Source organism: Mastacembelus armatus, chromosome 21, assembly GCF_900324485.2.
Source record: "Mastacembelus armatus chromosome 21, fMasArm1.2, whole genome shotgun sequence".
NCBI lineage: Eukaryota > Metazoa > Chordata > Actinopteri > Synbranchiformes > Mastacembelidae > Mastacembelus > Mastacembelus armatus.
The window spans coordinates 11,082,671-11,101,436 of record NC_046653.1 but is presented as its reverse complement, the minus strand read 5'-3'; the positions used below and the strand labels follow the sequence as shown (position 1 = coordinate 11,101,436).

General features: G+C 38.8%; 1 protein-coding gene across 2 annotated transcripts in view; it reads right to left on the bottom strand.

Annotated features, from left to right (window-relative positions):
- The window catches only part of LOC113123310 (E3 ubiquitin-protein ligase SH3RF3), a 76,745-nt gene that overhangs the window by 10,916 nt on the left and 47,063 nt on the right, over nucleotides 1-18,766 (bottom strand). For both annotated transcript variants that reach the window (XM_026295239.2, XM_026295240.2), the window contains exons 2-7: nucleotides 17,480-17,755; nucleotides 15,136-15,231; nucleotides 9,576-9,884; nucleotides 8,213-8,328; nucleotides 5,378-5,548; nucleotides 2,411-2,700 (exon numbers count right to left, since the gene is read on the bottom strand). In XM_026295239.2, the coding sequence (XP_026151024.1) occupies nucleotides 2,411-2,700; nucleotides 5,378-5,548; nucleotides 8,213-8,328; nucleotides 9,576-9,884; nucleotides 15,136-15,231; nucleotides 17,480-17,755 (1,258 nt within the window). The remainder of the gene's footprint in view (nucleotides 1-2,410; nucleotides 2,701-5,377; nucleotides 5,549-8,212; nucleotides 8,329-9,575; nucleotides 9,885-15,135; nucleotides 15,232-17,479; nucleotides 17,756-18,766) is intronic.

The window sequence follows — 18,766 nt, the reverse complement described above, 5'->3', positions numbered from 1 at the left end:
TGGTGCCCATGAAAATAAAGGTACAGGACCCCAGTATGTGCATGCACTCCCTCAGTGACACACACTCACACACACAGGGTTGCTAGCCACCTGCTTTTCTACACTGCAGAACTCAGGCACAAATCCATGGAGAGGCGAACTGGTCATGTGATAAAACCACTGAACAGCAGACGTATGCACATACTTTATTTTTTTTTAATGGAGACCAGATGCATGTATGTGTGTGTTTGTGTGTGAGAGTGAGGGAGTGAGATTAGGAGAGAAAAACACAGAGAGAAAAGGGAACGAGGCGGAGAGAGAGAGAGAGAGGCATGAAGCTCTGTCATTATGCCTCCATAAAACAAAAAGCACAGTGATGTCATTCAGCTGTGCGCTCGTGAGTCTCTGTTCACGTGTGTGTGTATTTATGTATGGTGGAGTGCACGTCTGTAAGAGAGTAGCTGTGTGTGCACGTTGGCAGTGTTCTCACCCTGTGTAATCGTCAGCCTCTCAAAAGAAACCTTCACCATTGTCTTCTCAAAAGGAGAAAGAAAAGGCACAAAGACGAGGGGAGAAAAGGGAGCTGGAAAGATGAACATACTGAGTGGAGGGCAAGGTCGATATGATCTAGATCTTGTACAGACAGGTGTGTGGGTGTGTGTTTCTGAGGGCTGTGTGTGAGCCTACTTGTGACACAAACAGTACTACTGCATGAGCACAGCACTTAGCAATGTCTTTCTATTAAGTGTACAAAGTATGTGCAGAGTCTGGATGTTTGAGTGCATGTTGTATATCCTAATTGTGATAAATGATTGTACTCTGAGTTACAACATGTGTTTGTACAATTACTCTGGCTCATGTTCTGTGTTGATTTAGTGAGTTCATAAAGTACGGGGGGAAGCAGAAGTATGGACGTTGAATTATGTTTGCTTCAAAAAACAACATAACAGGGGTCTGCATCCAGTTTCACAGTGGTAGTCAGCCTTAACAGGACTACTTAATATTACTAATATCGTATGACTGAGGAGTGGAAAAACATTGGCAGTGAACATATACTGTTTAAACAATATTATCAACCTCTCTTAGAGAGTGTTGTAGAAAAAAATATTTAAGTATGCAGTGCTGCATTTACTCCAAAGGGTGCTTATTCAGTATTCACGCAACATGGCTCCACAGTCACTACTGTCACCTCACAACAAGAAACCACTAACTGTCCAGTTTATTTCTGTATTAAGTTTGTATGATGGTCTAGGGACCTATTACCTCAGTACTGTCTGTCCTCACTAATAAAGGCAACAATTCTTAGAAGAAATCAGAAAGTTAGGTGAACTGCAGCCTCAAAACTGTGAGTATGTTTGCCTGTCTGTGAGGAAAAACTGATGGATAGAAAATGTCCATATATGAATCATAATGCAAAAGACATATTTGTCCATACACAAAGAACTACTCTTCCTGACTACTCTACACAGAACTTTGACCTCAAGCACATCCAACACTTTTGGGATGAACTGGAACACGGTCCGTGACCCAGGCCTTATCACTGAACATCAGTGATGAAAACAAGCCCCTGCACTCAGACAGCCTTCTCAGGTGTATAAACTGTTAAAAAGCAACCTAATATAATAAGTGGATTTGGAATGAAATGCCCAGCTTTCTCACATCATTGTAATGTATGAGTGTGTGCACCATGTGTGGCAATGTAGTCTGTGAAAACACCACTAACCGGAGTTCATTCGTCTCATTCATTTTGGCATTTACCCAACTTTCTTGGTCTTATTTTTTTAAGTTCAAAATAAATTCACATGAGGAACCTTGGAGGTAAAGAGGCTGCTGTAAGCGTGTGCCTGCCTGGTGTAGTAGAGGCTTCCTGAATTAATGACCGATCAATATTCTATTATTCTCTCATTAGAGACTAAGGGGTTAAAACGCTGCAAGGTCCCATATGATCTGGACTCTGCTCCTTTAAGCCTGCAGGCTAGGGAGCAGACTTGGTGCAGAGGGTGATGTTGCAGAGCATGATGCTGGAAAAATACCAGACAGATACATCTCTATGTGATTAAAGAGTTTTTTTCTTAACTTGCTTGACATTCCTCTAGAGGGCTGTATCAAGCTAACCTCTCCTTTCCCATACTGTCATTTCTGGAGACTTTAATGTGGCTGCTTCGGCTGTAGTAAAACAGGCTGACATCTTTTTCAGTATCTCCTTTACCTCCCTTTATCTACTGTAGCATGTTGGGTCTATGCCAATATATGTATTCATGATAATCAGTGAACACATGTTTGGTGTTCATCAGTACATTAAACAGAGAAAACTAAAATGTTTAGTGAATCCAGTATAAATATACTGATTCAAGATGCTTGATAAGTAAAACCCATTACACGTATTTGTGTGTTTCTATAAGGGTGTATATGCATGTATGTTTTTGCTTACCCAGCTGCATTGAGGTGCGCGCCTGGTTAACCATGTGCTGATTGGAGCGCAGGCAGTTCTTAAGCTGGGCGGCGGCAGTTTGCGGCGAGGAGGCAGGACTGACGGAGTTTGCTGAGTTTACCAATGGGGTGGAGGGACGTGATGAAGAGGGTCCCGGGGACCCTGGTGATGAAGTGTCACAGATTTTACTCCCCACTTGGCTACACCCACTTCCACCCCCTCCTCCTCCTCCAGTACCCACTGGACTGGACAGACACGAGCCCCTAGTGGCACCCACTCCAAGTGGAGCCCTTCAGAGAAGAGAGGGGAGACAGATATTGACTTGTCACTGAAATGTCCAAATGATTATAGTTGATGTTTTAGCCAACTCAGCTCATACATAAAGTGCCTTTCTTTCACACCAGTAAATACATGTTTAGCCAATCTAGTGGTATGCCCCCATGGACATAAGGTTATGTTTAACAAATTATCAGATGGACTGACAGTAAATATGGAACATCTATCCATTGTGCCCAGAGGATGAATCCTACTGACTTTGATGATCCTTTGACATTCCTCAAAAGTACCACCAGAAGCTATAAATGAAGCTATAAATGAAATATCACAGCAACTTTGTCATTGTTATGAAATGTCATTACAAACATTCCCATTCCCCTAAAGATGAATCTCTGTGGTGATCCCTTACATTTTCATTTACAGTAGCAAGTGTTTATGACCAAATGCATGTGAAACTAAATTCTCACCAGCCTCAGCAGTCCTTTATTTTTAATGGCGATTATGAATGTTAGCCTGCTAACACAGTAAATATGATGGTGAACACAGTAAAAATTCTATCTGCTGGTCAGTACTGTATGTTAGCATAAGCATAACATAAGCTGCAAATGGTACTATTATCCCTTATGAAAGTAAGTGATTTTAGTGCTTTTATCTGACTGGTGGATCAGTGTGACATAGTGTCTTGCTATAACATGTATGGCGCTGCAGGCTGCTTGTGTTTCTGTCTACAGAGTGCTGAATAGCAGAACAGTAGGTTGAACATTATTGACGCAGCGGTATTCACATTCTTATGGCTGCCCATCGACTTCCCATCACACACACACTATATATGTGTGTGGTTTTTCTGCCAACAGAAACACAAAGTTATTCTTTGTTATGAGTTGCTCTGTGGACAATACACATGTACTCTGATTTTAAAAGTGCCTCCAGTTTGTGCTGAGCTTAACAAATGGGTTGGCAAAGGCACATACACTGGGTCACAATCATTTCATATGAATCTAAAAGAGAGGCCAATCACAGTTTAAATCAAAACTGCTTTCTGCAATGGAAAATCCCCTGAAGCAGCCTTTATTTTCTCATGACATATTGCAAATCTCAAATGAATTCATATTAACAATAATCCAAATGTATTCATACATTTTTATATGGAAACTGATCAAATTGTCGCGTAAAAAAAAAAGCCACAGTAAATATGCAAATATGTGTGTGTGTGTGTGGGTATGTATCTTTGGCAGCCTCTCATTATCATATTGAGAAATTTCTGAGCTGCACTGCAGACAAAGGAGGGGGAGAGGTAAGGAGGGATGGAAGAAGAAGGAGAGAGTATGCTTGTGTAAAAATAACAAATTGCCTCTCATTTGATTACTCGCCCATACTCTATCTCTCTCTCTCGAAGATTGCATAACCGCAAAATGTGAAGCAGCCATTCATATCCACTGAAGAGGGACACCTGCTGGTTTTGAAGTCATTATATCTCTTTGTATCATTTTCTCTTTCTTTGCTTTCCTTTTGAACTCTTCGATTTAAATTTCTCTCCTTGTTTCTCCACTTCCTTTTACCTTCTGCACGTTTTTTTTTGCACCCTGTTCTTTTACTTTTGTCTTCCTCTTGTCAACTATTCTCTAACTATCCTTCTCTTCATCTTTCTCTCCATTATTTTTGCCTTTGTGTTTTCCATGTCTGTATATCTTACTGCTTCTGTTTTCTTCCTCCCTCGCTTTTTCTTTGACTGCATCATGGAGCAGAATACAGATTAGATGAAGCACTACTGCAATTGTTTTCATGCATGCTGGAATAATGAGGGTAATTAAATTGCCAAATATGATTTCAGCACACTCATTCTTTTGTTTTATTTGCTTTTAACAGCTATGTTTAACAGTCTTCAGGATGCCAAATGAAACAATAATGATAATAATAATCAACGCTGGAAATGTGGTAGCTCATCATTAGAGAGGTAGAGCATCTGACGGCTGCTATACATTTTATATTGTATTTAGTTCAAGTTTCTATTAAAATCAGACAGTGTTTCTTAATTTGTTTTTTTTTTTGTTTCAGTTTTGAATTTGTCAGTGAGGAGACATTTTAAATGATGGTGTTTGCTGTAGGCTAATTAATAATTTTTACAGAAATATATAATATAAATTATAACCAAATGTTCCAAAAGGGAAATTGGGTTTCACACATTTATATACTACAAGCATAATGTGTTTTTCATTGTGTTCACAGTGTTTTATAGTCCCTGTGGTAAAGACTTCTGAAAATATGCAGATGTGATTAAATAATTTTAATAGTTTTGGTGGCCAGAGGTGTGAGTATTATCCTGATGAATACGGACACAATGTGGAGTTGAGATTAAAGCAGGAGTATCAGGAGTGCTATTGCCTAAAGCCTGCAAAATTGTTTTTTTGAGCATACCTTTGTGACAAGACTGTTTGAGCATGCTGTACCTAAATTGCACTGCCCAGCCTGATTTGTATTCAGGTTCAGTCGGAGCCAAGAAACAACCATGAAAAATTACAAGGTAATTTACGACTGTGTTAGTGCCACCACTGCCTTTTTGTGGGGACAAAATTAGGGGCCTGATTGTACTGTACTTCTGGGTTCACGTGACCAAGCCAACTGACCTGAGTAAGGCACAGTGCAAAGGTTTGGACAGGATATGTGGCTGCAGGGACATGGCAGCTCACTGACCTGGACACAGGGGTGACGTAGTTTCCTGGGAAGACACCGGAGGCTGCAGTTCTCAGTGAGGTGCCTTTGAACCAGCCATCTTGGCACTTCTCTGTCACCCGATACATCTCCCCTTTCCTAAGTTCAAGCTCATCAGCCTTCTGGGGCTTGTAGGCGTAAAGTGCCAGATAGCTAGAGCACAAAGGCAACAGACAAAAGGCAGAAGTAAATGTAACCATAAAAACATAATAAAACAAGTTTGTAGAAAACATCCAACAACTACTCAGCAGCTGCAGTACCAATTATCTCCCAATGGGCTTTTTCAGCTGGAAGCAAACATGTAGATTACTCCTAATATGCAAAGTAATTACAAATGCACAACACAAATAAATGAACAAATAAGTGAACATTAGCAAATAAATCCATTAAATAACAACAAAAAAAATTAAAAATCTGCCAGTGGGAATGGAGAAGAGACATCCAACATTTCCACCTTCCTTTTTTTTTTTTAGTTTTAACACCATTTTTTATTGAAGAGGAAAAAAAAAGATTGCAAGCAATAAATCAAGAGTATATATTACGCTTCTGATGTTCTGCTGTGTGGAGAGGTTCAAGATTTGCTTTCAGAAACAAGATCATTACAACTTTATGTAACAATATCAACAACATAATGTAATGCAAGTAAACAATATGTTACTCTGCTAATAATACTGATAGTAAAAATCTTTTGAAAATTTTAGAATATTATGTTTTGCTAAGCAATTTATTTTTCACCTTTATTTCACCAGGTGCATTAACTGAGAGTACATTCTCTTTTACTTTAATGACCTGTGAGTTATGAATATATTTAAGTCCTTTTAATTTGTTATTTCAAGCAAACAATCTTCATTCATATGCCAATTGACAAATTTCCAATAGTCTATATAGTATATAGTAAATAAGATGAATGAGAAAAAAGGCTGATTTACAATAATCCCAGGTAATAATAGTGTTATGTAATATAAGATTGTAAAAGGGGATTTACTCTTAATTAATTTCCAGAGGAACATTAAAGTTAGGTTAGTAACATAACTATAGCAGGTGTACTGAATGATTTTCTATCCCAAATGGTATGGTATGGCTGTGAATAGGTGCCAAATCAATATGTTTTTATTTGCCTGCTTGCTAACAGTTACACTGATAAATGTAGTATTTAGTGTCTTCCCTTGTGACTGTGTTTTTGTGTTGAGTACTGTGTTTTGTATCTGCATTAACATATAAATGGGTTTCTGGTCCTGTCACTGGGAGACTTTCATAGTATGTAGTGCTAGAGTCCTACAGAAGATGATAAAACCAGAGTAAACAAGGCCTATATGTGCTGCCTCCCCGTTGCCATGGTAACAGATGCGGGGACTGTCTCCCATCTATGCATGGCAACAGGAGTAGTTTGTTGCCAGGTCAAGATGGAAACACCATCTCATGAGTAGGACAAACCCACTCTGGATGCTTGACTTGATTGCCATGGTTTTAGTTTAGGAAGTACATGTAAAGCTTCCTGCAGATTACATCATCATACAGTTTTGCAACCTGTTTAACCACAATCTGTATTTTTCACTGTTTGTAGAAACAAAAGATGGTCATAGTGAGTGTCTAAACACAGGAACCAAAATAACTCCCTTACCAGGTTGTTCTCTTGCAAGTAACAGGAAATATAATATGATATGATATAATACCTGTTCTGTAGCTATGTGATAGATTAATTATGAGGTAAATTATAGAACTGTCTTGCTCAGCATTGGCACCTCACCACCCATCTGGATGTGGCTAGTGTCCACAACAATTGTGCTTATATGTCAGGAGGTGCTGGCTTTTTAATCAACCTTTATGAAGTTGGTAAAATCTACAGCAAAGTGCCCTGCTACAGCCTATGCAGCATTACTTTCTTTGTCCTATGTATGCATACTGAGTTTTATTACCTCCATATTATCTGTGCACAGTGCCTGAATTACATTTTGAAGCACATTTAAGACATCTTGCTAATGGAGTTTCTGGTGACCTGAGGGTTTAAGATGCTGACCATGTAAGCGGAACATCTGTGGCTTAAATCTTTTGCATGTCTGTCTCTATTCTTTCCCCATAAACTGTCTAATGTCCACAAAGAAAAAAAGCCCAAAAACGTTACTAAAAAATAATAGAACATCTATTTATCGAATTAAAGCAGTTAAGATTCAGTTGTGACTATGCCCAACTTTGTTTCTAATGTTCAAGAACCTCTGTAATGCATAGTAATGCACCAAGCTTTCAGGTTATTTGTATTCTATTAGCCTTTGTTCCACATGTTATTTGCAGACAGGCCTCCTTTTATCAACCCTAATAAAAAATGAAACAGGACAGCATGTTATTCTGTGCTGAATCTAAGATAAACGTATATCCAGTACTGCATTTGTTAGTAAAGACTAAATGTCTAAAATAAACTAGTAAAAGTAGCTGATGACCTTCTCAGTACTTGGGTCTAGAAAATCACATAACATGGCTTACAATAAAATATACAGTAAATATAATGGGTAAACTATGTAAAGTCTTGTTATGAAACACTGATGTAAGGATCACAAAGTGAGGGAATGGTGTGACTGTATTTTTCCTTTCTGAAGGGGATTTCATCCTTGACCAGTGGAGGAGTAAATGTGGTTGCAGAGGTGGTGGAACATGGCCAATATCTCTGGGCACAAAAGAGGAAATATTTTTAACGCTGCCAGCTGCTGGGTTCTGAAATCATACTTGTATCTCAGATACAGAGGAGAAAGCGCGGATGGAAAGAGGTACTAAAAACCCAGGTCGCAGGTGGGTTGAGCTGATAGTACCCTGAGGTGTACTCACATGTTGAGTGGCAGCTGCACCTTGGCATGGGCCAGCAACTCAGAGGTTATGGATGCCACCTTGGGGGGCACCAGTACCCCTGCCGAGGAGGGAGAGGGGCCCGGGGGAGATGCATCCTTAAAACAAACAGACACATGCATAAACTGACTGAATTCCATTTAAAATAAATCCTTTTACTGTGATACATGCCTCCAGCCTTTCCAGCATTTCAATATGCGTCCTGGGTGACATTCAGAGATAGCAAAAACACATTGAACCCAGGTGTAAATGCAACCAGAGGCAATAAATATAAAAGCAATGTGTCTCCAGTTAAAAGCTATCAAAAAGAGCAATGATTTTATTCACATAGAACTGTCAGAGTGGGAGACTGGGGAGTAAGTTAATAAAATCTAGAGGAAAGGAGTGACTAAAGTGACATCTGGTGCAAAATGTAAGTGCATGTTTACTGCTCATGCTTACTGTCCCATCAAGAAATCAGCTGGACCAATATACTGGCTAATCAGTAAACTGCAATATGTTAGTTGATATGTAATACACTTCAGTGCGTCATGGCCAAAATATGTTAAAAGTAGTTGCACACTTTTTTCATCAGATGATACTGATGATTTTAATATTGAACTAAAATGTCATGTTAAATTCAAAATATAGGTACAACACTAAATAAAACATGAAGCTAACGGGCCAATATGATGATTTGATCTGATTTTTACTCCTGTAAATATTATAAGAATATTAATAAATAAATAAATCTCCTGCCCAGCACCGACATTCATTGTTCAAATTTGATAAATTATTTAAAAATAAACATTTTGAACATTCAGTGTTTGTTCTGATCAAGTGAAAATATTGACCCAGGCCTGCCGACATGCTAGGCTGACTACAACAAATAAGCAACATGTAAGTGCATCACCGTCAACACATCAGAAGTAGATGACTGTAATAATAGGTTAAAAAACTAAAAAACTAAATCCAACCTAATACTTTTTACAAAGCAATGGTGGACAGTCATTTAGTGCATTGACTAATGTAGGTCTACTACATTTTTGGTTTGGATTTGCTTGAAGTTGAGTGTTTTCATTATATGTGTTTTCAAATTTTTGAATGCACAAAACATGACACATTGTTAAAGGTTAAACTAAAATGCTTAATATTTAGTAAAATCAGCTCAATCTCCACCAATCAATGTTAATGTTAAATGATATGTTACAACAGTAACCAAGTATCATAATTGCATAAGAAATCGCCTTGCATAGCAAGTACTATACAACATTTGCACAAAAACCTTTACCTGTATTAAAGTAGTATGCATTTTTCCACAATTAAAGAATAACAAAACTAAATGAATGTGTGTGTGTGTGTATACCTGGATCCGAGCAGCAGCTCTGGGGTCAGAGGAGCTGATGAGGACTGGGTGGGAGATCTCCATACTGTGCCTGTTGTTGAGTTGGGCGGCCCTCTGGCTGACGGACAGTGCTGTAAATGAATGTCGCTTTTTGGCGTTTTTCTTTCCTTCGCCTCTCCGATGGCCAGAACCGTTCCCATTGGATGGGGAGGCACTGGGGGAGGGGCAAGGGGAGCAGGGCCCCAATGGAGCTGGCTCAGAGCTTGGACCTGGAACATTAGTTGATGTAGGCTTGTCAATCTCCATTAATTGCTTGGCTGTTTCGTTTAGCTGACAGGAGAGGGGGAAGAGGAAGGGAAGACAAGAGAGAAGTAGTTCTTTAGTAGTTCACAGACATGAGATAACACGTGTGTTTGTGTGGCCCTTCTTCACTTCTTCTTGCTGGCAGCTTTTCAGAGTAGGAACATAACAATCATTACTTACAACAGCTGGTCTAGCGAGACTTCTTATGTGTTACACACACTCACCATCTCTCTTTATCAAATACACACTTGAGTAACCCACTATAAGGTGAGCATCCCTTTTGCTTTCCAGGATTATTATCTCACTTTTTCATCACTTCTGTTTTATTTCAGTTCATGTTGGGTAAACTGATATATTCAAAGTTTCAAAGACTTTTTCATACATCAGTAGAGTAACAGGGTTTGGTGGTACTCCAGATTAGTTTACCTGTATTACTTTGTAAGTACTTTACACACTTAAAGTGAATTCCTGGGGAGTCAGCCCTAATCATCAAATGTCTAATTTATATAGTTTTTTACATATAGTTTGAATAATTAAGACATAACATCCTCAACTGGGTGACAATGGAAAGACCATGACAAATAGTAGACACAAGCACTCATCCAAGCTTTGTTTTTCAGTTTCTTTTCAATAATTTCAGGTGTAACACAACAAACTGTTCAATCTTTGATCTTTCATCTTGTTGAATGTAATGTTTCTGATTTACACACCAGTAGATCCACCATTGAACACTGATTATGTTTTAAATCATATAGAAACAAGCTGAGAAAACCAGTTCAGTGCAGATGGTGGTGCTTTCATAGAATCTCATTTATTTCTATAGGCCACTGACATTTTTAAAACTCCTGTATTAAAAATACCCTACTGAGTTTGTCCTAAAAATATCCCAATACACATGACGAAAGGACAGTTTAAAAGGTGCTACACATGTGGTAAGTTACTGTAAGCTGAAGGTATAGATAGAAAAACAGCACCTTGAGATCAGCACACAGACAATGATACATTTTTAGTTTTACGTGTTTTTATCCCCAACAGCTTGTCAGGGCTGGGCAACTGCAGTGCTGTATTTATTTTTGGTATAACCAAAAAAAATCACCTCTGTATTAAAACATATGAGTAAAACATCTGTTTACTTGACACATAACATGTCTGTGCAGCTATTATGAAATTGTGTTAATGTCTTAAGCCAAAATAACTAATTAAATGTTTTAATGTCTGTATATAAATGCTAATATACTCTATGGAAATTCTTGGTGCAGTCTTGGTGAATTGTTAATATATTGTGGGTTGTTTGTAAAATAGGCCACACAAGCCAGTGTGAAACAGGGATACATGAACTACGTTAACCAACAACATCAGCTTCTGCCCTCCAACAAATTTACATCGCAATCATGCCTGCTTAGCGTAACCTCAAATTCCTGCCCAATCCCTGGAGAGAAAGTCCAGCTTTTTCTTCTTTGTCTCTCACTGTGTGTGTGTGTGTGAGTGTGTGTGTGAGAGAGTGACCTGTCTGGTCTCAGTGTTGGTGATGTTGCATTTCCATATTAATAGATATGCTAATCAAAGCCAAATCATATGCTAATGAGCATGATGGATTGATGCTGCGAATATAACTCAGTTTGCTCTCCTGAGACAGACTAGAGGACACACATACAAACACACACACTTGCTTGCCTTGCTATAGTTCTTAGGACATTTATTGACATAATGCGCTGCTTAGCCCATTACCCTAACAGTAACCATCACAAATGAATTCCTAACCCCATTACTTACCCTAACCTAAACCTAATTCTAACCTTAATCCTAAAACCAAGTTTTAACATCCCTTTGAATGTGTGAAAATCGAACAGTCCTAACAACAAAAATGTATCCCCACAATCAGACACACAGAAGACGAATGAGGCAACACACCTGTGCAGTCAAAACGTATATTGCAATCAGTCAAGTAACTTTTAGCTTTGCAGTCAGGTTTCTACCTCTGAACACATATAGTGGTTGCCAGTCACACACAAACACACACACACACACACACACACTCTACACTGATGACTGCTGTGTCAGTTTGTCTTTAACTACCTCTGCTATAGTGGTTGGTCATGCTGCAGTAAAGGAGATAACAGAGGGAGAGAGAGACTGAGAGAGAGAGGAAGAGAGTTGTTGACAGAGACAGTTCTTCACTTGGTGCATTTGGCAGAATGAAATCTCCAAGGTCATCTATTATGTGTTGAGCTAACTGTACTGTCTTTTTGAGGGTGAGCGCTCTCTCTAGGTAATACTGAGGGTTGAACTGATGAGCTGATACCTGCATTGCGAAAAGCCAGCAAGATACATGCATGCCCACACACACACACACACGCACACGCACACGCACACACACACACACACACACACACACACACACACACGACCAGTGGTGGGTGTGTGCCAACTCCCTTGTGCTGCAGAGACAGTGGTATGCATAAAGTGAGACAAGAGGGACAAAAAGAAAAATCTAAGAAAGACAGTGACATGGTTGAGACAGGTTATAATGCATGACGCAAAATTATTTCAAACTTGTCCACAAGAAAACATAACTATCAATAGGCTGTCTCAAACTCTACTTCTGCTTACATGAGTCAACGTCGCTTCTGCCCAAAACATCCATACTCAACTCCAACTCACCTGCACTGACCTCGCATTCGTCTGAACCCACACCAAATCTTCCAACAGTGCTCCTAAATTTAAAAAACACAATTCAACCCACTCAGTACACCCACCCAAAATCAAACCTGCAGTATATTCAAAATAACATGAAGCTACTCTTGGTGTATATGAACTAGAGATGTACCTCTTCCATACCTTCACACCATCAGCACCATATACACCCACTTGAACCCGACATAAACCACCTCAAAGCACATTTGCACAAATTAAATGCACCTACACTTCCCCAAACCTAACTAAGGTTGAGGTTTTACAACACTGCTTTTTCAAATCTTCATTATACAGACAAGGGTGGAAAGCCATATGGTTCTGTCCCCTACAGTGAGAAAGGACCACTATATTACTGCATAGGAAAGACACTAAAAAACAAGATAACATTAAATAAGACCTTACTAGACAATATGGAATTACGTTTTACTTGCAGAATTAAGGTGATTACTTTCAAACATGTTCTAGCCCAAACAACTGCAACATAATAAACCTTTAGAAAGCATAAAGGCACAGTCCACAGATTTACAAACCAGATAGCCAGAGTAAACTGAAAAGTCAGAGTTAGGTTATTCCATTTCTGCTATTCTAAATAGTACACATTGAACCTTTAAGTAAATTAAATATGTTTTAAACTGCATTATTTTGAAAAACCTACTGTCTTAAAATTGTATAATACTTAAAGTACTATAAAACAGACTATGTGGCATTATTGTTTCAGTGCACATTGCTTAAAATAACAGAGAAGCAGCTGTGGCCTGTCAAAATAAACACGAGTGCTTCATTTATCAGTATATTACAACTATTATGAAATTAGCTAGTTAGCCAACTTGCATATCAGTACTAAGCCACTCTGAAACACCTTTAACAAGCGGTGTTCACAACAACTTTTGCCTGAATGTCCATTACAGGGATGGACAGCAGTGTCCTTTTGGTATGTAGTGACTGCCAACCACTTCACGTGTTTTCAGACTGTCAAATGCCGTCTGCATTCACATCTGAGCTGTGACACAATAGCTATGAGAGGCACTTCGTATCCAGTGAAGCGCACCCCCCCCCCCCCCCCCCCACACACACACTTACACAAACACCCCTTATCCCCTGCTGTGTCAGAGTGATGGAGATGTCTAAATTATTGATGTATCTCTATCTAATTGGAACCCCTGTGTGTCTGCATGTTGTGCTGACTTTTCTGGCTTAATCTCAATTACCTAAGAGAGTCGTTTGGTCAACCAACTAATTCCAAAGACATGACTGGGTGACCAAGTATCCAGCCATATGTAGGGTAGGATAGAGAGAGAAAGAGCAGAGTTGTGAGTTATATAGATATGTAGGGATGTGAACATATAATTGTTTATTATTGAATGTATGTTCTCTTAGCAGCAACAGAAAAGCAATTTAATGTTCAAAAGCATGAATGATGAATGATGAGCCATCCCATTAGCCTCTTTGTCTCTAATCTCTACCTTAATGAAATTCTCTAAGCTACAGTGCATAAATAAACAATGCACCTATGACCCTATGACAGCCTTATTGCTTTAATACACACACACACACACGCACGCACGCATCAGTGCTTCCCAGTTTGAATGAATCTCCTCTCTCTTTTAAAGGTTTTATCATTTGTGTTCAGCACCACTGGAGAATCACTATATTCACAAAATTTGTGCTGATGGAGAGAAAATCCTTAATTACAACAAGCGTGAAAGATATACACATCCAACATCCTTTCTCCTTCCACTGTTGGCTTTTAACCATGGCTTAAACGCCTTAAATGTGATCTATAGCAAACAGTGCATGATATTTTTTTTTGGGTTGCACAAGGATTAAAGTAAACTATATTCCAGTCTTGACAGGCGAAAGCAGGTAAAAATGATTTCACTCAGAACACTCAAGAGTTACAAACAGCATTGCTAAAGCAATCTGAAGGCAATTTAAATGTTTGGCTCTGTATTCTAATAGATAAGTGGCCAAACATAAAAAAAAAAACACTGTAAAGAGACACCATGTGAAAATGCATGTGCACCCTTTTATACCAGACTGAAAAGCAGGTCAGACAGCACCCATTTCGACCAACTGTGAACACAGACCAGTGTCATCTAAAAGGCAGACATACTATAACCAGTGATAAAATAAATAATACCAGATGCCACCAATGATGGTAGATACCATTCCCAGTGAAGCTGTGTTTAGATTATACAGGAGTACCTTTGGTAACATCCTTACATGTAAACTAACTCAGAACACTAATTGATTTAAATATATTTGAAACCAATTAATATTTGACTTAATATTTGTACTTATTTAGCATTTATTTTATTACCTTTTCATAAGTAACTCTCCTGTAAATGACAACAGAAACAAAGATACTTAATATCCCAAGTATTTTGTCCTATAGTCAGTGGATAACTTTTTTTTTCATCAAACCAAACTATCGCTTAGAGAAACAAAAGGTTTTCTGCCCCCTGTGACCAAAGCACTAGTGTGATAAATGAAAACACAGGTGCTCTGCTGTTGCTTTTAGAGCTCTTTGGATAATAACATGATATGTGAATGTTTTGTGTGTGTGTGATGTCTGTGGGTTTACCTCCACATAAAGAATTGGGAAGATGCCAATCTTGTCTCCCAGCATGCCCTCTGCCCAATTCTCATCCACTCGCCTGATTACTGTCAGGACCTCATCCTGAAGAAAGAGAAAATGAGTGAAACTACAGACAGACACACATTAATACAGTTACACATAATTACACAATAGTAAAAGTAGCTGTTTAGTTATTTTTCAATCACTGTGTGAAAATATCTTAATTACTCTGCAAACTCTAACTCAAAAAGTCCATGTTTGATGCGAGCATTTTTTTTCCTGTTTTGCTGAAGCATCTGATTCTACAGATCTCTTCTGAACTGATCAGATTAAATTTTTACATGGTTAAAAAACACACTGATGTTCTAGAGACTACACATCATACCTACTGCCAACGCTGTTCCAAAGCAAACATTTTTAGACTGATACCGGTTTTAGTTCATTTCCTCTGGTTTTATTTCAAATGTTAATCAATCACTTAATTAGCTCACTCTGCAACATCTGGCTCTGGAAGGTTCCAATCTTTAAAAATATGAACTAAAACTAGTGAATATGAAATTATGTGAAAAAAAAAAAAAATGGCAGTTTTCATATTAGATTTTATATTCTGGGTTGAATACAAATATCTGTGTCTTTACTCTGTTGTGACCTTAGCACAGGATGGGTAATTTTTGTAAAAAGCTACTGTGGAGCATTTTTGATTTACAGTATTAAAAACCCACACTGAACGTTTTTATGATTTCGTTATTATGTAAGCTGTCAGCTGGCAGGGTGGGCATGAGTTAGTTTGCCTACAAGCTTGACTATACCCGTATATACGCACTCTATATACATCGTTAGCAATATCATATATGACACACATGGGAAAAAATATTATGCTCCTTGTCATCTCACACACACACACACACACACACACACACACACACACACACACACACACACACACAGACTTCATTATGAAAGCCTTTTTCCTTCTGTTGCTTCTTTCCTTATATGAATATGAAGGTCTTGGTTAGACCATTAGGGATGGCACTGATAATGCTGGCAAATGACTGTGGATTAGTCATACTGAGTAATTACCTCTCACACTGTGAAAACAATATCACACACACATTGGTTCTGCATGATAACACATAATACAGCAAACCACAGGGCTCATGTGTCTCTGCGTGAGTGTATGGCTTTGTAATCTTCAATCATTAACCTGTTGATTAGCTTAGCCCTAAAAAGAAAAATAGTGTGAACCATGGACGTCTCATCTAGAGCTCTTAATCTGGATGAAGAGTGCAGCGCGTTTGTGCCAAAGAATCTATGACTTCATTTTGCATTGCTGTGATCAGACTTAAAAACACCTACAGTGAAGTGTGCAAGTAATTTAATAATTGTATGGTAATTTAATAATCTTTCACTACAGACGCTCTCAGAGTGCAGACAGACTGGCCATGTTGAGCCTGTGTAACAGCAGGAAGAAAATGATAAGCTTTGAAAGGTAAGGGGAATACAAATGACTGTTTCTACCAAACCCAACCTGGACATTTAAGAAAGACTGAGTTCCTTTTCTCATATTGTCATTTCATCTCCATCGTTTGTGCAAAGCGTAATTTACTGGGACAAAAGTAGCTTATTTCGAAATGTCAACCACTTATATGATCCAGTTGTTATACAGGCAGAGGTCTTCATAAAATGACAAACAGAATACCTACACAAAACCGATTTGTATAAATTCATTGTCAAAAACAAAAACAGACCAAATCCAGAAGGGACCTGAAGACCGTCCGACCAGAGGATAATTAGATCTAATTCTAAAGGCAGTGGACCTTAACGGATCCAAATAGAGGGAGACACCAGTACTGGCAGCTGCATGATGCTCCACTAATTAAAAAGCAGTCTTGTCAAGTTCAAAAAGAGCAGAAGTACATGGCCCTTTTCCTGTACTTTCCTATTCACTTTTCATGTACTGTCAAAAACACCTTTTCCCATGTGATGATGTACTACATGAGCTGACAGGAAGTTTCCTCATATCCCATCCAGCATTAGACATATTCACACACTGAATATAATTTGGACCTTTCCCAAGTTGGGCCCTGGGTTGCTGTTTTGGTTAACCATGGTTGGTTGGGAACCCATGACAAGACTTCTAGGTGCAGGTTCCCCCCTGACTATGGCAAGCAGAAGTATTTCAATTACTATTACTTCCATTTCAGATTTCCCACCTGATACATCCAATGCTATGTGGGAGAGATGTACTTGATAATAATTCTCACTGCATCTTTCGAAGCTACAGTAGTTTTTGTAATGTGTCTGATATGAAAATATGCCCCACAGGAGGAGGGATATGTGAGTGTGTTACCTTGCTGAAGGCCAGACAGTCTTTATCTTGGTCTTTGTCTTTGACCTCAAAGTCGTACAGTGCTTTGCCCTGAGGTGGAGTCTGGCTCAGGGGACGCAGCAACTGGATGTAACTAGCAGGTAAGAAACCATGGCAACCATTGAGCTCACCATGGTACCAGTTATCATCTACCTTGCGTCGCAGGATGATAATGTCACCCTTGGAAAACTGGAGATCACCTGGTTCCTTGCCTTCATAGGAGTAGAGGGCTTTACCACAAGGCAGGGCTGGGATATTCTGAAAGACAGACATATTTACAAACATTGTTTGTAGAAACAAAGCACTTTGTATACAATATATGTATGGACAAACAGCAGAAGAAGGCCGTAGCGGCAATGCCAAGTGATAGCAACATCAGGAAGAAGAAACATGAGAAGCTTGAGCTATACCAAGGGTTGAAGGAAGAGCTAAAAAAGATGTGGAAGGTGAAGGCAACAGTGGTCCCCGTGGTATTCGGCACCCTCTGGGCTGTGACCCCCAAAATTTACTTTTTATGACATAGGGAAACAAAAAAAAAAAAAAAATCACTCTCATAAGACTTTAACCTGTGTGATTAGGGGTCGCAATACAATAAAGTTGGAACCACTAGATTAGATGCTGGTGTTTTGTACTTGTATTTTGCACCTAAATTTCTAGTTTCCTGTCGGCAGAGCCAATTACTTGCCTGTTATGTTCGGCTATACTAGAAAACAAGGTCTGAGCAAGAGCAGGATGTTCTTGTGTACTGCTGTCCCACATTAACATAAAAGGTTAGATGACAGGTGTATTTTTACATAAAAATCTTCCTTAATGCATTAAGTGCATTTTGAAACCTCTACAGGGATTAGAAGCATTGCTGTCAAGCATTAGTGCTTTGTGCTGAAATGATGCGAGATAACAATTGCCGTTCCATTATATTCCTTCTATTAGCAAGCTGAAAAGTGTGCCTTTGTGGCATGGACTGGATCATATCAGTTTTAGGTCTGTTCCGTGATAATAAAAAAATATACTGTATCAGATTATATTAATTTCTCCTCTTTTCATTTTCCAATTTGAAGGATGGTACAAATGAGGCAGTGATTCCTACAGTGATCAGTAAATTAAACTGAAAAAAAAGAAAAAGCCAGGAGGCCTCAAAACAAATCCAATATGGTGCAAACCGTTAGCCCTGGAGAGAAATTTGTAGAGCATGGATAGCTCGATATGTGCCCCAAGTTTCATTTTATTCCCCCCAGCAGTATGTGAGATATGACTGGTTATTAAAATGTT